Source organism: Echinops telfairi, unplaced genomic scaffold (assembly GCF_000313985.2).
Source record: "Echinops telfairi isolate 266 unplaced genomic scaffold, ASM31398v2 ScPeMD7_5592;HRSCAF=6446, whole genome shotgun sequence".
Classification (NCBI taxonomy): Eukaryota; Metazoa; Chordata; class Mammalia; order Afrosoricida; family Tenrecidae; genus Echinops; species Echinops telfairi.
In genome coordinates this window covers 14,556,280-14,574,000 of record NW_022109491.1, presented here as the reverse complement: position 1 = coordinate 14,574,000, position 17,721 = coordinate 14,556,280, and the positions used below count along the sequence as shown (strand labels likewise).

General features: G+C 45.1%; 1 protein-coding gene across 1 annotated transcript in view; it reads right to left on the bottom strand.

The window, feature by feature from the left end:
* PTPRT (protein tyrosine phosphatase receptor type T) overlaps nt 1–17,721 on the bottom strand; it is a 459,397-nt gene that overhangs the window by 82,834 nt on the left and 358,842 nt on the right. The window contains exon 11 of the mRNA XM_045295498.1: nt 870–1,057. Coding sequence (XP_045151433.1) covers nt 870–1,057 — 188 coding nt within the window. The remainder of the gene's footprint in view (nt 1–869; nt 1,058–17,721) is intronic.

Here is a 17,721-nt window from a genome sequence, read left to right as displayed (position 1 = left end):
TTTTATTTTTGTTTGTAAAAGGTGAGGCCCAATGAGCAAGCTCTGAAGCTGAGGAGTGAGGTAGCGGAAGCAAAATTGTTCTGAGGAATAAAGCCACTGGCATTTGGGAGCCCTTTCCTGGCTGCTGGAAAGGGGAGACTTTGCGGGAGGGAGAGGAGTGGGGAGAACTGCCAAGATGGCAGCACGCTCGGAGGACGTTCCAGGACGTGAAGAGACAGAGCTGGGTGGAGACACTTCCCTTCCCTTGCTGCCATCGCCCTTTGCTCATCTCAGATCTCAGAAACACCCACGACTCACACGTCCTCGCTGGAGAGATGCATGGTGCAAGCATGAGGAGAGGGTGAAGAGAGAGAGAGATGCCGGCAGTCACTGCCGAGGAAGTATTGAGTCTGAGGACTGAGAACCCAACAGAAGCATGAGGATGGGGCCAGAGGTGACCAGGAATAAGTAGGCCTCCCAGAAACCATTGGAAGGAGGGATTGTCAGGGGTTTCAACAGTAGGATATTGAAGGGAGCTGTGACTCCACGTGGGTAGAAGTATGAGGAATAACTGGGCAATGGAAAGAGAGAGAGAGAGAGAGAGAGAGAGAGAGAGAGAGAGAAGGAAGGAGGGAGGGAAAAAGGAAGCACTGATCTTTTAGCACAGTGTTTCTCAAAAATAATGTGGAGACCAACCACCTGGGATTCTTGGTACCACACGGGGTCTGCTTTAGTAGGTCTAGGGTGATGCCTGAGATGCTGCCTTTCCAACAAGCTCCTGGGTAATGCTGCTATAGCGGGGCTGGGGACCACATTTCCAGTAGGAGGGCTTTAGCCCACAAAGAGGCCTCTGAACCCGCCAAGAATTTCCCCCAGTGCTCGCTTCTTACCTCGTATTCCTCCTTGAACCCGTAACCCTGGCCTCTCTTCATCTGGGTGATGTGCTGCAGCAGGTCAGCCACCCGGATGGCAGGCTGGAACTGGTCCCGGGGGTAGCTCATTTCCACAGGGTCGCACGTCCGGTAGGGGTGAGTCTGGATGGTAAGGGTTGGCTGGGACAGCTCCCCATGGCTGCCATCTGCTTCAAAGAGAAAGAGGTGGAACATACCGTTATCCGTGGACTTTGCCCTCTGCCTTCCCCAGCTTGGCCTGAGAGGGTCAATGGGAACTGACTCAGAATTTGACTGATTCAGGAAAAGGAAACCCCGAGGCTAGCTACACACTGCTCCCCTGGCATGGCAGCCAACTCATGGACGATACAATCGCCTGCTCCTTTCTCCTTCCGGGGTGCAGGTGGATGGAGCAAAAGCGAAGTTCCAGGTGGGCCATCATTCCCTACCTGTCTCAGTCTTTCCTCCAGTGATGCTGGCCAATGCCAGAACCAGTAAGAAGACAGACCGGTTAGAGATTGGGGTACCCTCCCAGCTAGCAAACAGGCTGCCTGGAAATAGCCTCCACTACTTGTCCTCAGGCCTCTGGAGACAAGTGCCAAGCCTCTGCTTCTGGCCACTCGCCTGCCTCCCTGCGTTCTGGCTTGTCAGGGTGTTTCCTTTGGGTTGTACAGTAGAAGGAACAGGAGCCAGCCTAGGGCCTTCGGGGAGTGGGGGGCAGGGACCTCGATTCTTTCAGCTGCTTTCTCCAGCTATGGGGTCTATAGGTTAAGCCCACTCCTACTTGTGCTTACTTACAAATACTCATCAGCGATGAACCACATCACCGTTTTCACCACATCTGATGTGGCAAATAAAAAAACACATAAAACTGTTTACTGCAGATTAGCAAGTAAGCACAAGTAAGTGTGTGCTTACCTTGCTTAGTGGGTAATCTGTTGCTGGCTCAGTGACAGTAGTCACCTCCTACCAGTTGTCAATGTTCTCCATTACTGAGCATCATTGGTCCAGAAGCATCTCGCTGAGGCACATTGGAGTTGAGATGCCTGAAACTCTCACCTGACTCCTGCTGGAGACTCCATCAGAACCATACCCACGCCTCATCTCCTTCATAGAATCTTCTTGCTTTTGGACTAGACTCTCCCCTGATGAGAGTGGTTGATAGCCAATGAGTTTCTCTAACTGCCATCTGTTAGTTTGGCAGTGCTACAAACTGATGCCTACTCAGATTGGGTTTGGGTTCCTTAGGTCTTCCTGGAACCAGTAAGCCCAACATCTTAGCCCAGCACCTCCCTGCCAGGCATACATTGCCCATCTTCAGAGGCCAGAACCCTCTAGGCTTGGTCCCTCCGACCCTCACCCAAAGACGAGCCATCCTGTCTGGGCCATGACTAGCCGAGAACCAGCAGATTGCTGTCTCCCACTCAGATGATTTCAGCACTATACAGTCCAGGCCATGTCCAATCTCTGGGCATCTTAACACATATCCCTAATTTTATGCAACTTGTCATTTTGAAATCCATGTTCCCTTGAGCTTGCCTGTCTCTCCTGTCACAGTAATCCAGCAGACACAGTGGGGGCTTCTGTGTGCAAAACAAATTCTACTGCTATGTGACAGGAGGCGGCAGGACTGTTTCTAGTAGGAAAGGGTCCAATTGCCATCCAGTTGATCCCAACTGATGGCAGCTCCGTGTGTTTCATCTCCGTGTGTGGCTGAGTTGGGGGCAGTAGACTGCCAGATAGTAGATTCCAAGATGCCTAGAGGTGGGCTTGAACTTCCAACTCTATGATTAGCAGGTGAGCATTTCACCATTCACCCCACCCAGAGATGAGAGGAAAACAGCATGGGATGGAATATCTGGATGGTATACTTTCCGGGGGATCAAATCGCTCGAGTTTGCCTAGGCCTTCCCTAATATAAGCACTGAAACCTGGCATTTGGGAACCGCATCTATCCTGGACAAACCAGGGCAGTGGTGGTCCTAATGTGTTTTTCCTAATGGGATTTTGCTCATTTTTTCATCCCTGCCTCTGCTCGCCCTTGCCTATTAGCTCCTCCAAAGGCTAACTTATCTGATTGATCCAACTTGAGACATGGATTAGGTCACACCTTACTAGTGGGTTGGGGGGGGGGTGTCACTGTATGGATAGTGTGGCCTCTGACACTTCCTGATTCCATGCAGTAAGAACATTTACCAAGGCAGGCCTGGCCCTTTGGGACCAGTTGGATCACTTTGAAAGATGAACTGAATGATCTACAGCAGCGGTTCTCAACCTGTGAGCTGCGACCCCTGTGGAGGTCGAACGATCCTTTCACAGGAGTTGCCCAATTGATAACAGGAGCAAAATGACAGTGATGAAGAAGCAATGAAAATAATTTTATGGTTGGGGGTCACCACTACCACATGAGGAACTGTATGAAAGGGTGGTGGCACCCTGAAGGTTGAGAACCACTGCTCTAGAGAATGTAGATGCGTACCCAAGGACACAGCATCTAGACAAGATGTTAGCAAAATCTTTCTGATCGCACAGAAGAATAGCACTTTTCTAGCCTGAGATTACAGGTGACAGGTATACTCGCCTTCCCTGGAGTTGCTTAAAGGCAGCACTTGGCCAGTGTGAGGGCTGCTTCCCTACTCCATCATGCCACGTGATCATGTGTTAGACATCCTGAGACACCAGGAATTAATTAACACCAGGAACTCTGGGCAGCACTGGCAGTGCTGAGAGAAATACAGATTCTAACGTCTTGGCTGGATAGTCCAATATGGAAAACAGACAGGAAGGACCAGGCAAACCCAATGAGCAGAAGCTTAAGAAGACAAGGCACCATCATCAAGCACAAGGAGATACCAATGGAGTAAGGGCTGCTGGGGCGATGCAATGGAAGCCCAGCTCTACCATGGGAAGCCGATCCAGAAAGACTGGGAACGATGTAAGCATCTTGAAGCCAGTGTGAAGCTGTTGAAGCATTTCAAGAAAATTCCTCTTCTTTGAAAGAATCACACCTTGCCATGTAGCTGGCCCAGCTGTGTGAGTGTGCCTCCTGTGCATGTGACTCCCCTGCTGGTGGAGTGGGGGTGGGGTGGAGAAGAAAGGGGCCCTTAGATTTGTTGCTCTGGGTTCTACATTTCCTGAGCCCATGGAGAGACTGAGCCAGAGGCAATGGTCAGAGCCCTGGGAGTGCTTCCTACTTCCACCACTGTCACACCAGGGACAGATATCTTCAGTGACCCATGGTCTTCCAAAGGACTTGGGACGTAGGCTGCCTGGGAGAAGGGCCGCCAGGCAAAGACAGGCTCACGAGGAAGGGGCGTCTTGCAATTTTTGCGAGATTCCAAATGTTTCCCAAATTCAAATAGCTACCAATATGGGTATTTCCCCTAAACACGTTGCTAGACAAACCGTAAACTCGATGTCAGCAAAACCAACAGTGAGATGGAAGATAAATGCATTTGCAATTTAGCAGCTTGGGTTGTTGTAACATTTGTAATAATGTCCATGCCAGAGCTAATGATACTATGCGCACTCGGAACCCAGGGATTTTCAAGGTTTATTAATTCAAGTAGTTGGACTCCCTTTTCCAATGTATCTTACCTCACCTATTCCCTTATTAACCTCCGATAATGCAGAAGTGATGCCTTTTATCACACCCCATTTCACCAGACGCACTATACTTAATTTTCCATCATTAGGTTTAATGAAAACCCAATTTCACAACTCGCTTCTCTCAGGAACCTACAAGTAATGCTACGTTTTTATCAGCCCCAATTAAAGAACGTTATGATGTTCCCATCCGAGAGGGAGCTTTAAAACTAATGTGCGATTCTGCTGCTAATTCAACAAGGGCGCTGGCGCTCACATGCTGCACATAAAACGTAACTCAAACCAGCTGGCCTAGGGAGAGAACATTTTTCTTTTTACCTCCTCACTAGACCCTTACTTTTCAGGCCCCTTCAACTTCTCGTTTACGGGTCTTGCATGTTTATTTATCACAAGATAATATTTTGGATTTCCTTAGCACGTTTATGAAGCTGTTGCCCAAGCTTGTGAATTCCCCAGCAATCGTTGCTTTCACTGCCAGGGGCTCACAGAGTGGGCTGAGGGATTTGGGGAAGTGGATAATGGGGTAACTATTACCCCTCTTTCTTCTTCAGCTGCACACTGCGTCGTTATTCATTGTAACCCCATTTTTCTCTCTTCCTCTCTTCTCTATTTGTCCCTTTATCTCTAGACATGAGAAAACACCCTCCCACTGCAGCCCCATATTTCCAATCACTTGCTAGAAATTGTTACTCCACCTGTTTAACAAATATGTATGGAGTCTCCACACTGTACAAAGCCCCAGGTCAGGTCCTGGAAGGTGGGGGAAGTGTGTTTGGAGAATGATAAACACAGCACAGCCCTTGCGGGTGTAGAGGAGACGAACGATAAGGAGGGTGTGAAGTTGGGCAGGGAGGGGAGCCATAAGAATGACAGGAAGGTAATATGCTGTAGAAGGAGGCGCCACAGAAAGATTTCCCGAACATTAGGCATTTGGGCATCACTTTTGTGGTTATGGCCTGAACTGTACACAGTCAGTCCCCAGGCTACAAACACGATCCATTCTTCAGTGTGTCTTTCAGCCCAATTCATAAGAAAGTCAGAGTAGGTGCACATGCTTCTTACTTACCGTATATACTCATGTATAAGCCCATGAGTATATGCAGTTATTGTGGTAAAATTAGGTGCTTTGGCTGATAGTTGGGTTGGCTTATACTAGAGTATATATGGTGACCTTACGTTTGTGCATTGGAGTGATTAAATCCAAGACTTAAAGTTGCAGGTATGTGTAAACAAGCGACAGTGATCACAATGATTTGTTGTGAGTAGGAATTTGTTCATTCTCATCAAAGCAAAGGCAAATTTACATAACATTAGAGGGCATGTGTGAGTATTGTACAGAAACCATAGTAGCTCTTTCCAATCACTTTCTGTGATGTTGGAAATATTCTCTATCGGTACTGTCCAAGTTGACAGCCCTGTGGCCAGAGAGCTCATAAAATGTGACTAGTTTTACAGAGGAGTGGAATTTTTTTTATTTTGTCGCAATTGGATGTGTTTAAATAAGTTGCTATAAACACTTATTTAATTAGGGATCCCATTGGGATAAGCCACAAGGTGGAACCTAGTTAGCAGTCAATGCCTCATTCTCCCCAACCCTTGTATCAAAGAAACCTGAACAAAACACAAGGTCACAGTAGCATACATGTGAGTGTCCACTAACCTAGTGTCAGGGTTTGGGGGGAATGTCCATTAGTTAAAGGAGCTTTGGTGGCGTTGTGGGTTTCCTGTTGGGCTGCTAACTCTGCCGTCAGCAGTTCGACTCACCAGCCGACTCCTTGGGAGAAAGATGAGGCTTTCTGCTCTTATATCGATGTACAGCCTTGGAACCCCACAGGGGCAGTTCTACTCTGTCTTTTAGGGTCATTGTGAGTCAGAATCAACTTGATGTGAGTTTGGTTTGGTTCATTAATTAAATTAGTCTTTCAAACTTGTATGGGATTAGGCTTTCAAGTCTGCACGAAGGTGAAAATTTCCTCTCGTCAAAATTTCTTACAAATTTCTGGAATTACCCAAAATCATCTTTCAACACAGGCAATTTTCCCTCCAGAGCGAGAAGAGATTGCCAGTGCTTTGGTCGGGCATCAGTGGAAGTAGTTAGCTGTGTTTAGGAGCTGTGTTGTAAGAACCATATGTTCCATATTGTAGACAAGCATTAAGATAGGTAAGGACCTATAGGGTGACTTGTGACCTCTAAGGAACACTAGAGTCACATGTCCCATCTCATATCCACTCAAGGACACGCTCTCACTGAATGTAATGGCAAATGGACTTACCTTCTCCGCCTTTTAAATGTTTGACCAAATGCCGTGAGCTGAGCTTGCAAGACTAACAGTCAGCAGACTGTCACTCCACTGGGCCCACGTTCTAAATAGCTGTAATGGAGATCATGGGGTTGACAAGTGACAGCGATCCACTTTCTTTGTGGAAGCACAGCAAACTCACTAGTCTGAAGGTTAGAAAGGAAATGCTTTGCCTTTTCTCATTTCCTTCTCCCAGTCTCAGAGGATCAAAGACCCTTGTAATCAAAGACTGGGGTGGGGTATCTCCTGGGCAATCAAGCTCATTCCCTTCTCAGTCCCCATGTTTCTGACATGACAAGACCAAGAGGACTGATAAACACCTTTGTGTCGCAGGAGGCAGATTCAATGATTAGGGGAAGAAACAAACAAAAAACAGATTGTGATGGGAATCATCATGGGGAAGTGCCTTTTGAATTCATTGACCTACTGATAAAGAAATCAGTTTCCCCCCTCTACCCTCCCAGCATACACTCCTTTCACAATGGAAGGACTCACATCAGATGGAACAATGGTTGTTTGAAACTCTACTTTGGGATGTGAAAATCTCTTAATACACCTGCTTAGGCTACAAAGAAGGTTAAGGATGACAATCCACTTGCTCTGTTTCTTGGCAAATATCAGGCCTGAAAAGACATAACCCCAAGCTGGCAGTTTGAAACCACTGGTTGATGTACCGAACAAAGATGAGACGTTCTACTCCTATAAAGAGTTATAATCTCAGAAACACCCGGAGAGCAGTTCTCCTCTGACCTATAGGGGCATCATGAATGAGAATCAACTCGATGCCAGTGTATTTGGAGAAAGATGGAAAAAATAGGGTATTAAAAAAAATCCATGACATTTTTGGATGCAGAGAAAAAACTAACTTTCAAACGAATGAAAAAGAGCCAATATTGAATGTTTACCCAATAGCCATCCCCTGTCTTCTTCCATTTGGGAGAAGCCTCTGAATTAGTGCGGGTGTCCACACTCTCCCTATGTAACTTTGAGGAGAATGAGACTATTACCAGACCTGATTTCCACTACCCAGTCAAGGCCTTCAGAAGTTTTTTTTAGCAGTGTTTGGCTTATGTGAACAATGACATGAGAGAGGGGTTCTATAGGAGGGTTCTAGGAAAGCTTTCTTTGCCTCTCAGAAAGATACAAGAGTGGTCCCTCTCTGATGGTGGACATTACCCTGATTAGACATGATGCTGTAACTGCTAACTCACCACGGCATCCATGAAGGGAACCAGGCTCAGGGCAATGTCCACAGAAGATAGCAGAGTGAAAAGATGGACCAGACTTTTTGGCATCTCATTGGACCATCCCAGGGGTCTAACACTTGCTTTTCCATTCTGTAAGGTAACACATGAACTTATTATTTAAGCCACTTTGATGTGATACTTTCTGTTACTGAGACTTTAACCTAAAGAACAGAAGCTATAGAAGTGTGTTCTCCAAAACCTAAGTCAAATGTGCTGTCATTGAGCTGATAATGAATCATAGTGACCCTATAGGACAGGGTAGAACTGCCCCTGTGAGTTTCTGAGACTGTCACTCTTTATGGGAGTAGAGAGCCCCATGTATCTCCCTGAGTGGCTAGTGGTTTCAAACTGTGGACCTTGTAGTTAGCAGCTAATGGCAAAAGTCAGTCAAAAAGAAGACATAGTTCATGATCTTACTCATATGAACGATCTAGAAGAGGCATGTGTACAAAGACCTAAATTAATTAGTGGTTATTAGGGATGGACAAGAAGGAGGGGGGAAGGAGGTTTCATGCTTAGAGAACACTGAAGTTCTATTAAAGTTGATGTAATTTTGGGACTGGATATGGGTGATGGTTGACCAGCAGGATGCATTTCCTTAGTGCTACTGAACTAACTGTACACAAGAAAATTGTTGAATTTGTCAAGCGTATTGATACATATATATGTACCATCATTTTTTTTAATGTAACAAAACAAGGAATAAAGGAAGTGGAAAAAAAGAATAAAGGAAGTAAAATGATAATAAGCAAGAAAGTTTTAAACAATAAATCAGTTAGGAAGGTGATAGGAGATGATCCTTTGGGTGAGACAAGGAAAGAGTTTAAAGTAGCAAACTCTGGTAGCAGGGTGAAACCAGGCGTTCACATCTGGGATAGGTCTAAGCAATACAAGTAGAACTCGGCGGAGAATGAACCCGAGAACCTGGCGGATGAAGAGGCCGGGAATGAGAACAACAAAATTTACATTTCTATCATCTGCTCATGTGTGTTCATGTGTGAAGGCAACAAAAAGACAGTCCAGGGGGAAACAAAGGCAAACAGACATGTAAAAGACAGCTAATTGGTGTAACTGAAGAAGCCAACAGGCTAAATGGGACAGAAGTAGAAATAAGGGAAACAATACAACAACAGCTCCCTGGCAGAACAAACACCTGGATCTTCAAGTTGATAAGACATCTCCATGTACAACTTAAAAAAAAATAGAACCGACATCCCAATACAATGGTTTCCTATTATAGATGTAGAAATACTCAGATAAACATCTAGGCTGAAAAATATACCTCACTATCAAGGCCCAAATTCAGGCTAGCTGTGTCTTCTCTTGTCCAAGTTCAAATGCAGGAAGACGTAGAACAGGATTTTTGAGGAAAGAGTACTGTGAGCCCACAATTATACATTGATACCAGCTGCGTCTCATTTCTGAAGCTCCACCGTGATACCTCCTCACTGAGAGGCCAATAGACAGACCTCCTTCTGCCTTAGAGTCTCGTTCCAGAGCTTGGCTCGGGAGGTGGGGAGACTAGTTACAGTTACTCATGAAATCCAGTTTAACATGAAATAAAGGAAGAGAGGAAACAGCAGATTTGAGGGAGTCATGTTAAAAAGGGCTGCCTTGGTAAGCACTGAAATCTGTTCACCAGAGATATGAGTATGTAAATCATAACAAATATGATTAAACTAGAATCAACTAGAAAATGAATCCTTAACGATAAATTATGTAAAAAGAAAAAACAAACCTACAATTTCTTTGGTTAAATTTTCAAAGTTATCACTAAAATACAGGAAGTGGGGAACTTATGCATCACTAGAAATAACAGTCGCTACATTCCTTCCGTTATCATAATGGAAGGTCCATATGAGCTAGTTGACTCTTAATGAAAAGATCTAATGTCAAGCCTTTATATGTAGATGTGTGTATGGGTATGGAGAAATTAAAGGTATCTAATAGACCAGGAAGTCCTGGTGGCATAGTGGTTTACAACCTAAAGTCAGCAGTTTAAAACCATCAGCTGCTCCAAGGGAGAAAGATGAGGCTTTTTAATCCAGTAAAGAGTTACATCCTTGGCAGCCCACAGGGAAGGCTCTACTCTGTCCTATAGGGTCCTAGAGCCAGAACGGACCCAATGACAGTACGTTCGGTTTGGTAGTAGTAGATAAAGGGAGAGTGCCTGCTTTTCAAGCAGACAGGAGTCCCCAAAGAAAACCCTGGACCTCTAGCACGTGTAAGTGTATGGGTCCACATTGAGACCACCCGGGACCTAGAGGATACGCAAACCTAACGTCAGCATCTCCAGTCCAGAGGAACACCATGGAAAATGCCACTGGCCCAACAAGCAGGTGAGAAACCGCTCCATAGAGCTATTTCCATAATCCAGAACAAACATATTCATCCCCGCAGAACCAAGTCAGCCCCCGGGGGTGGGGGTGGGACAATAAAATATGAAGAATGGCAGTGCATGGGAAGAAGCTGTCATAAGCCATGAGGGAGCGAGTCGGCAGACACAACACACAACACAACGTCCCTCCCAAAGATGGCAGAGAACCAAATAATCAGGGAGACGATGAAATAAATACATCCAGATGGAAGAAAGGGGAAAAGAGGGGCCGGGGACCGCAGGGAAAGCACAGCACATCATGGACAAAGATCGCACTACTCAATCTGAGATGGTGCCACCCACGGAAACTGCCTGGGTTCTGCTCTTTGGCCCATGTCCTTTCAGGGAACTGACCTTAGAACTGTGGCTATCTAGGTGGTGGAGTTGGGCCCAGTGTAATCCAGTTAAACCCTCCACTACTGGCTGAAAGATGGATAGTTTAACACACCTGGAGGCACCCCCACTCAAAGTGACCCTCTGGGACAGAGCAGAACTGCCGCCGCTGTAGGTTACTGAGATGATAACTCTTTACATGAGTAGAAAGCTCATCTTTGTCCTGTGGAGCTGGTGGTTTCAAAATGACTGACCTTGAGATTAGCAGCCCAATTCATAACCCACTCTGCCACTGGGTGAATGACCTTAAGATTAGCAGCCCATCATGTAACCCAGTCTGCCACGGGGTTGCTATGAGTAGGAATCAACTTGATGACAGTGAGTTTGAGTTTTCTGAGAGGTACCTGTGGTAGTTACACAATCTGTTGTCAATTTGAGACTACTAAGAGTGAAGAGGTGGAGTTTAACCTGCCAATCAGGTTGCAGCTTGATGACCTCATTTGGAGGCGCTAAGGAGATAAATAGCTTGCTGGAGGAGGGACACACGCTCACCAAGCTCACTCCCTGCAAGACATTCCTGTTGACAAGCCACAAGGAGCTACGCTGATGGCAGCCAGAACCCTGGAGCTGAAGGAGCCACGTGGAGACCCCTGTCAGTGCTGAGATGCTTCCACTGCCACTGGATCCACAAGCCTTTTCACCCACTGGCCTGTGATCTTTTTGCATTTGGCATCATTGCATGTGTTGCATGAGTCTGAAGAGAAATTTATAGATTGGTATCAAACAAATGGGCTGATATCGGACTTCTGGACTTGATCTGGCCTGGGCTGGGATGTTTTCTTAATGTACAATTACTGTGTACATGAGCTCTTTCCTATACACATATGAGTCTCCCTGAATTTGTTTCTCTAGTCTACCTGGACTAACACAGTACCCAAAAGACCGGCCTGGTGACCTGGATTGATTTGACAGCTAACCACAGTAGCAACAATGGGGTGGCATCTGGGCAGGGATTAGCTGGTACAGCGCCCGAGAGGCCTTCCTCCTGTGTTTATTGGTAGAATTTGGGTACCACAGCTCTTTTCAGCTGTTGGAGCTCCTTGAATGGAAAATTTAGGGTCTGTGTATTTCATTGTTCACAAATTTTACTTCAAAGGGGAGAAAAACAATGACCCGTGGATTATCAACAGACCTTAAACCTGGATTAATGAGGTGCATGATGTCTTGGAGGGGGACAGGACATGGACTGAAGCCTCAAATTTCAATGCATAAAAATCAAGATGGCTCGTGGCTGGATAGATGAGAAAACGTGTGATAAAAACCAGTATAGGAAAATGCTAATGGTAGAATCCAGGTGGTGAGTAGTCGCTGAAAAGACCCTTTGAGCTTTTCTGAATGCTTAACAACCCCGAGGAAGGCATTTCTGTCCGTCTCCATCCCTAACTAATGTTCTATCCTAACAACGGCATTTTCAAGAATGAAAACATGGGTTTCAGGACATGTCCTCTCCATGCGTCACGCAAACAAGCTAATGATTCATAGTGAAATTCTGTTAATAACTCGTAGTGGAATTCTTTACTTTAATAATTAATCCTGAGATCTTAATAATTAATAGTGAACTGCATCACTGAACTGTCCATTCTGTACCTCGGGTTCTGTGCTGGCGTTGCACTCCCAGGATCTAGTGGCTGTTCAGCGAATACTCACTATTTGGCAGGCACGCCTGGTCCTACAATCCATCTCCACCTGCCGATGAGCACGGTGTCTATCTGTGTTTGAGGTCCATCTCTCGGGCCTTCCCCTTTCTATCGCGAGAATAGCAGGGTCTTTATGTCCTGCCTTAGTTCCTTGGTAACTGTTGGACGTGATAAGCCACCTTGCATTTCTTCTATGATGGGTGCCTGATTATTTTAATTACAGCCAGACCCTGAGGTGGTCAGTTTCAATGCCGCTCCTCCCAGGCCAGCCATGCTGTGGCTTTTCCCCTTGGCTCCCGGTTGGACTCTCACTAAACATAATCAGTCCAGCAATTTATGCAGCGTGTGTATCCCATTAGCTCGGACCCACAGCCTCCCAGGGAGACGTCTGCTGGAAGGGAAGGGCCTGAAGCAGTGTCTCCCACTGAAAACACCGGCCTGTCTTATTTCGCTCTCTCTCATTCATCCAGAACATAGTCAGACAAAGATATGCCAATAAGGTTGCTGAGTAATACTTAGCTCAACTAGAAAAACTCAATTTTGACAGGCTTTGCAATCTTCCATCTGACAGGTGACTTTGTTTTTTGTTGGCGTGTGAGAGAGCGGAGATGAAATGATGAGACTTGTCTGGGAGAGGAAATTTAAATGTGCAACAGATGTTTGACACGAGATTGTGATTGTACTGGGCGGCTAGAAGCCTCCTTCTGAGACCATTTCCAAGGGTGCCCTGGAGACTCAAGGTGAGTGTGCCTGGGGAAAAGAGCACCCTAAGAGCGAAGGAACAGAACCCGAAGTCACGAGCCCTTGGTTTTCATCCTGGTTTTACCACTAAGTGGATGGGTGAGCTTGCACCATGAACTTCACCTTCTGTAGGCCTTAATGTCTTAATTAGGAAGTTGGATGCGATCAGGTCTTCTGGCCTTTAATGCACATGAAGCTGGGGCTCTTTTAAAATGTGTTGCAGCCTCAGAAAGTCTGGAGGGGACTGGAAAATGTGCATTGATAACAAGCGTCCAGGTGATGCTGATGTTGCTGGTCCATGGACTGCACTGTGGACAGCAAGGGACTGGCGAGCTCCCAAAGCACTTCCAGTGAGGAGGTGGTATGTATCCATCCCAGGTCTTATTAATCCATGTCACAGAATTACACACAAAGAAATTATTGTATTGGTGTCAACTTTGCTGGGTGTATTCTCAACAACAACCACTATATATATGTTTTAATTTCTACGTTAGAAAGAGCAGACATTTAGCATTGTTTTAAGAACATAGCCATTTCTAGCCTGTGAGACCCTCGCCTGCTGAGATAAGACAGTTGATCACTGGGATGCTGAATGATGCAAGTTGATCAGAGATGCCAATAGACTATGCATTTTTGGGTGCGTCCCAAGTTCTAGTGCTGCACAAGCATCCCCCAGGGAGCATATCAAATACAGATTCCGTGGCCCTAGCCCTGGGACATAAGGATCTAGTGGTGTTGAGGTGGAACTTCTAACTGGTTCACCAGCTATGTTTGAGAACTAAGGCTCTACCCTTTTCAGGGTGGCCAGGGTGGTGATTGAAGGCCATGAAGAAGAACTTTGGTTCAGTGCCTGATTAAAATAGTGATAAGGAAGATCCACCTTAACAAACAGCCTTTCCAGAATTCTAGTGTTTCTTGTCATGGTAATGAAGGTGTATAGGTAACAAAGGAATCACTGTTAAAGGTCAGCAGCCTGGGATGTCAAAGCTTTCAGGACCCCTGACACCTGCAGTGAGTGTTTTGTGATGCAATTCAGACTCTCCTTGTCTATTGAAATGCATCAGAAGAATCACAGTCAAATCCTGGCTTTACTACTTATTAGCCCAAAGGTTTGGGCAAATCGTATAGCATCTCATAAGTTAAGGTCTGTGTTAGTTATCCATTAGCACATAATAAATCACCCTGAAATGTAGCAGCTTAATATAATAATCATCTATTATCTCATACTTTCTGTGGGTCAGGAATCCTGGTATAACTTAACAGATTTCCTCTGGATCAAAGTCTTTCATAAATTTGCTCTCAAACTGCCAGCTCTGGCTATGGCCTCTGGGTGCAACTGGGGTGGGGTAGGAGAATCAGATCCCAAGAGATTGTAGGAAGATTAATTTTCTCATGGGGTTTTTGAACTAAAGGACTACGTTTCTTGCTGGTTGTTGCTGGAAGAACTCTATCTCCTTCTTGTCAGGAGTTGTCTCTCCATAGGGCAGCTCACAAAATACCAGTTGGCTTCCCATACAGCAAGCACATGGGGAAATGCGACAGAGCCCCCCAAAGGAAAGACACCATCTTTTACCATCTTAGTATTGAAAGCAACATCCAATCACTTTAGCCATATTTTGTTCAATACCCAAGAGAAGGGAATTATACAAGGATGTGAAAGAAATGAGGCAGGTTTCATTAGGAATGATCCTGGAGACTTCCAAATAGAAACCCTCATGCTATTTTTCAATGCTTTTTAAGAGCCCAACAAGATAATGTCAAAGTAAAGAACATTTATGGGCTTTACGGCAACATACACCTATGAGACTATAATATAATGATGCATTTCAAGGGTTCCAATCAGAATCCTTTAGATAACTTTATTTAGCTTTTCTAGTTGTCATGGGCTACCCACTTAATTAAAGTTCTTTAATTCATGAAAGGTTCTAAAATATCCTCTGTACACCTTTCCTAAGAGTTTCCCTGCAGCTGATATTTCAAGGGAAATAAATGGTTTAATCTTCCTTATAACATGAATTGTCATGGACAGCAATCTTTAATCACTAAAGAGTTAAGAATGCACTTTGAATTGCTTTACTCAGATAAAAAAAAATCATTCCCTAAGTAAATGAATTAGCCACGTAATTGACAGTCAATCCCAGCAATAAAACACTAATTAAGTGATTCTGCTAAGTAAAAAGCACAATGTGATGAATTTGCTAAACAATGGCCCAACTAATAAATTTTCATGCTAAATAAATGACTTGGAATAGTGACTAAACACTCGCTGTCTCGGGTCAGTTGAAAACGCAATGATGCTTTCAGAAAACAATGACAGAAGTGACTGTGCTGGCTAATATCCCGAACCACATTACACAGGGCTCCACGCCAAGCGGGAAGCCGAGTGGATGATGGACTAGATTCTGGGAGCCAGGAAATCACCGTGGTCATAGTATGGCTGACTATGCTAAACAAGTACTGGGAATCGTGATGTGTAATCAGGCTGGAGAAATAGGAAAACCCATTAATGGTGAGTGGAGAGGCAGGGTTCAATGCCAGAGCTTCCCGGGCTGAGGACGTCCAGAATCAATATCAAATCAAGCATAGATCCTAGAAGCAGTGGCTCCAGGGGAGATTCCTGTATTTAGTCACTGTCAAGGTCAAAGGCCACAGAGTCTACTGTAGACTCTAAGTGGACTCTGCCATCATAGGCTCAAGGATCCTTTCCTTTAGAAGCAGCTTGAATCCAACCATTGAAAATGGTAGACCTGGAAGTATCTAGATTCAGAGCATTCCACGCTCATCATGGGCACTAGTGGGTGAACTTTATTCCCCGTTTCTCCCCCAGGTCTCTTCCCTGGAATCCCCTGGTATCATTTTATGGTTTCCTCATCTTTACTATGGAACAAAACCAAAGAGCGGTTACCAGAGTCTTGTGCTAGCAATGTTCCAGAGTGGATGTTTGACTATTGAACGGTTAAGAATGAGCCAGAGTGATTCATTTTGACAGCAAATTAATGTAATGATTCATTCAACATATAATGATCAAGCATCTATCATTTCCCAAGCACCCTAGGAGGCTCCAGGGACTCAGTGATAATGAAAATAAATGCGATTTCTGTCAGGTGGAGCTTAGAGCCTAATGAAGAAGGTAGACATTAACAAACAAATAAGAAAAGCCCACTCACATTAATAAATATATGCATACATGATATTTATGAGACATTCTAAGATGAAATAGCCTATAACACTATTAGGAAAACAAAAATAACCAGGTAGTGACTCTTTAGGTTGGGAAGTCCAAAGCATGGAGATGTTTAATCATGGACTTAAACAAGGTGAACAAGAGTTGAACTATTCCTGATAGAAGGCCAGGCTCTTCTCGAGATGTGAACTGAACTGGGAACGTCATTATGTTGGAAAACGCCTAGTGTTTTCATAGACAGAGACTCAAGAAGGCTGGACTGTATTGAGAAAGCCCAGAGTGACCAACATGAGACTTCCAGATGTGGACAGAAGTCAGATCATTTTGGAACCCATTGGCCTTCAGCTGCATTTTAATTTCATTCTGTGGCCAGCATGAGCCAGCGGCAGGTTTTCAGGTTTGGACAGTGGCATGGTATGATTTGCATTTTTAAATTGCTGAAGAGGATAGGTAAGTAGGTTGTTTTTGTTTGTTTTAAATGAAGCATAACAATGATACCGAGTTATTAGGCCAGTGTCTGATGAATCCGTTTGAAAGGAGAGCGACAGAGCCGAATGAGAATGGTTGCAGACAGTGTCCAGGGACCAGATTTGCAAGCATATGTATTGGCTGGAACACAACTGGCTGAAGACTCCGTGGGGGGTCACATGGGCCCTGACTGCAGCAGAAGCCAGTTACTCGTGATCTTGCAATGGGTCTCTCACTTTCTGGGCTGCGGTCACACCTGTCGATCAGAGAGAATTTCAAAGACCCTGAAGGTGAAAGGGATTTTTACCTTGGAAAAATGAACTGGCCCACCGAAGCATTCACACATTTCAAAATCACAGCTGTCCAAAGATTTCCAACTATCAGACTCAAAAAAGTTGGATAGATCAAGGAAAACGGAGCAAGCAGAGAGCACTAATCAATATTTAAAGTCTTAAAAATAGTCCCAAGCCCTCAATGCAAGAATACTTTGTTCTATTAAACTGGCATTCTATGATGCTCACCTTCCCGACATAATCGCTGAAGACAAAGTGGGTAAATAAGCAAATGTGGTGAAGAAAGCTGATGGTGCCCAGCTATCAACAAATATAGCATCTGGGGTCTTAAAGGCTTGAAGGTAAACAAGTGGCCATCTAGCTCAGAAGTAACAAAGCCCACATGGAAGAAGCACACTAGTCTGTGGGATCACAAGGTGTCGAAGGGATCAGGGATCAGGCATCATCAGAACACAAAATCATATCATTGTGAATGAGGCGGGGGAATGCAGAGTAGAGACCCAAAGCCCATTTGTAGGCCACTGGACATCCCCTTACAGAAGGGTCTCAGGGAGGAGACAAGTCAGTCAAGGTGCGATGTAGCAACAATGAAATATACAACTTTCC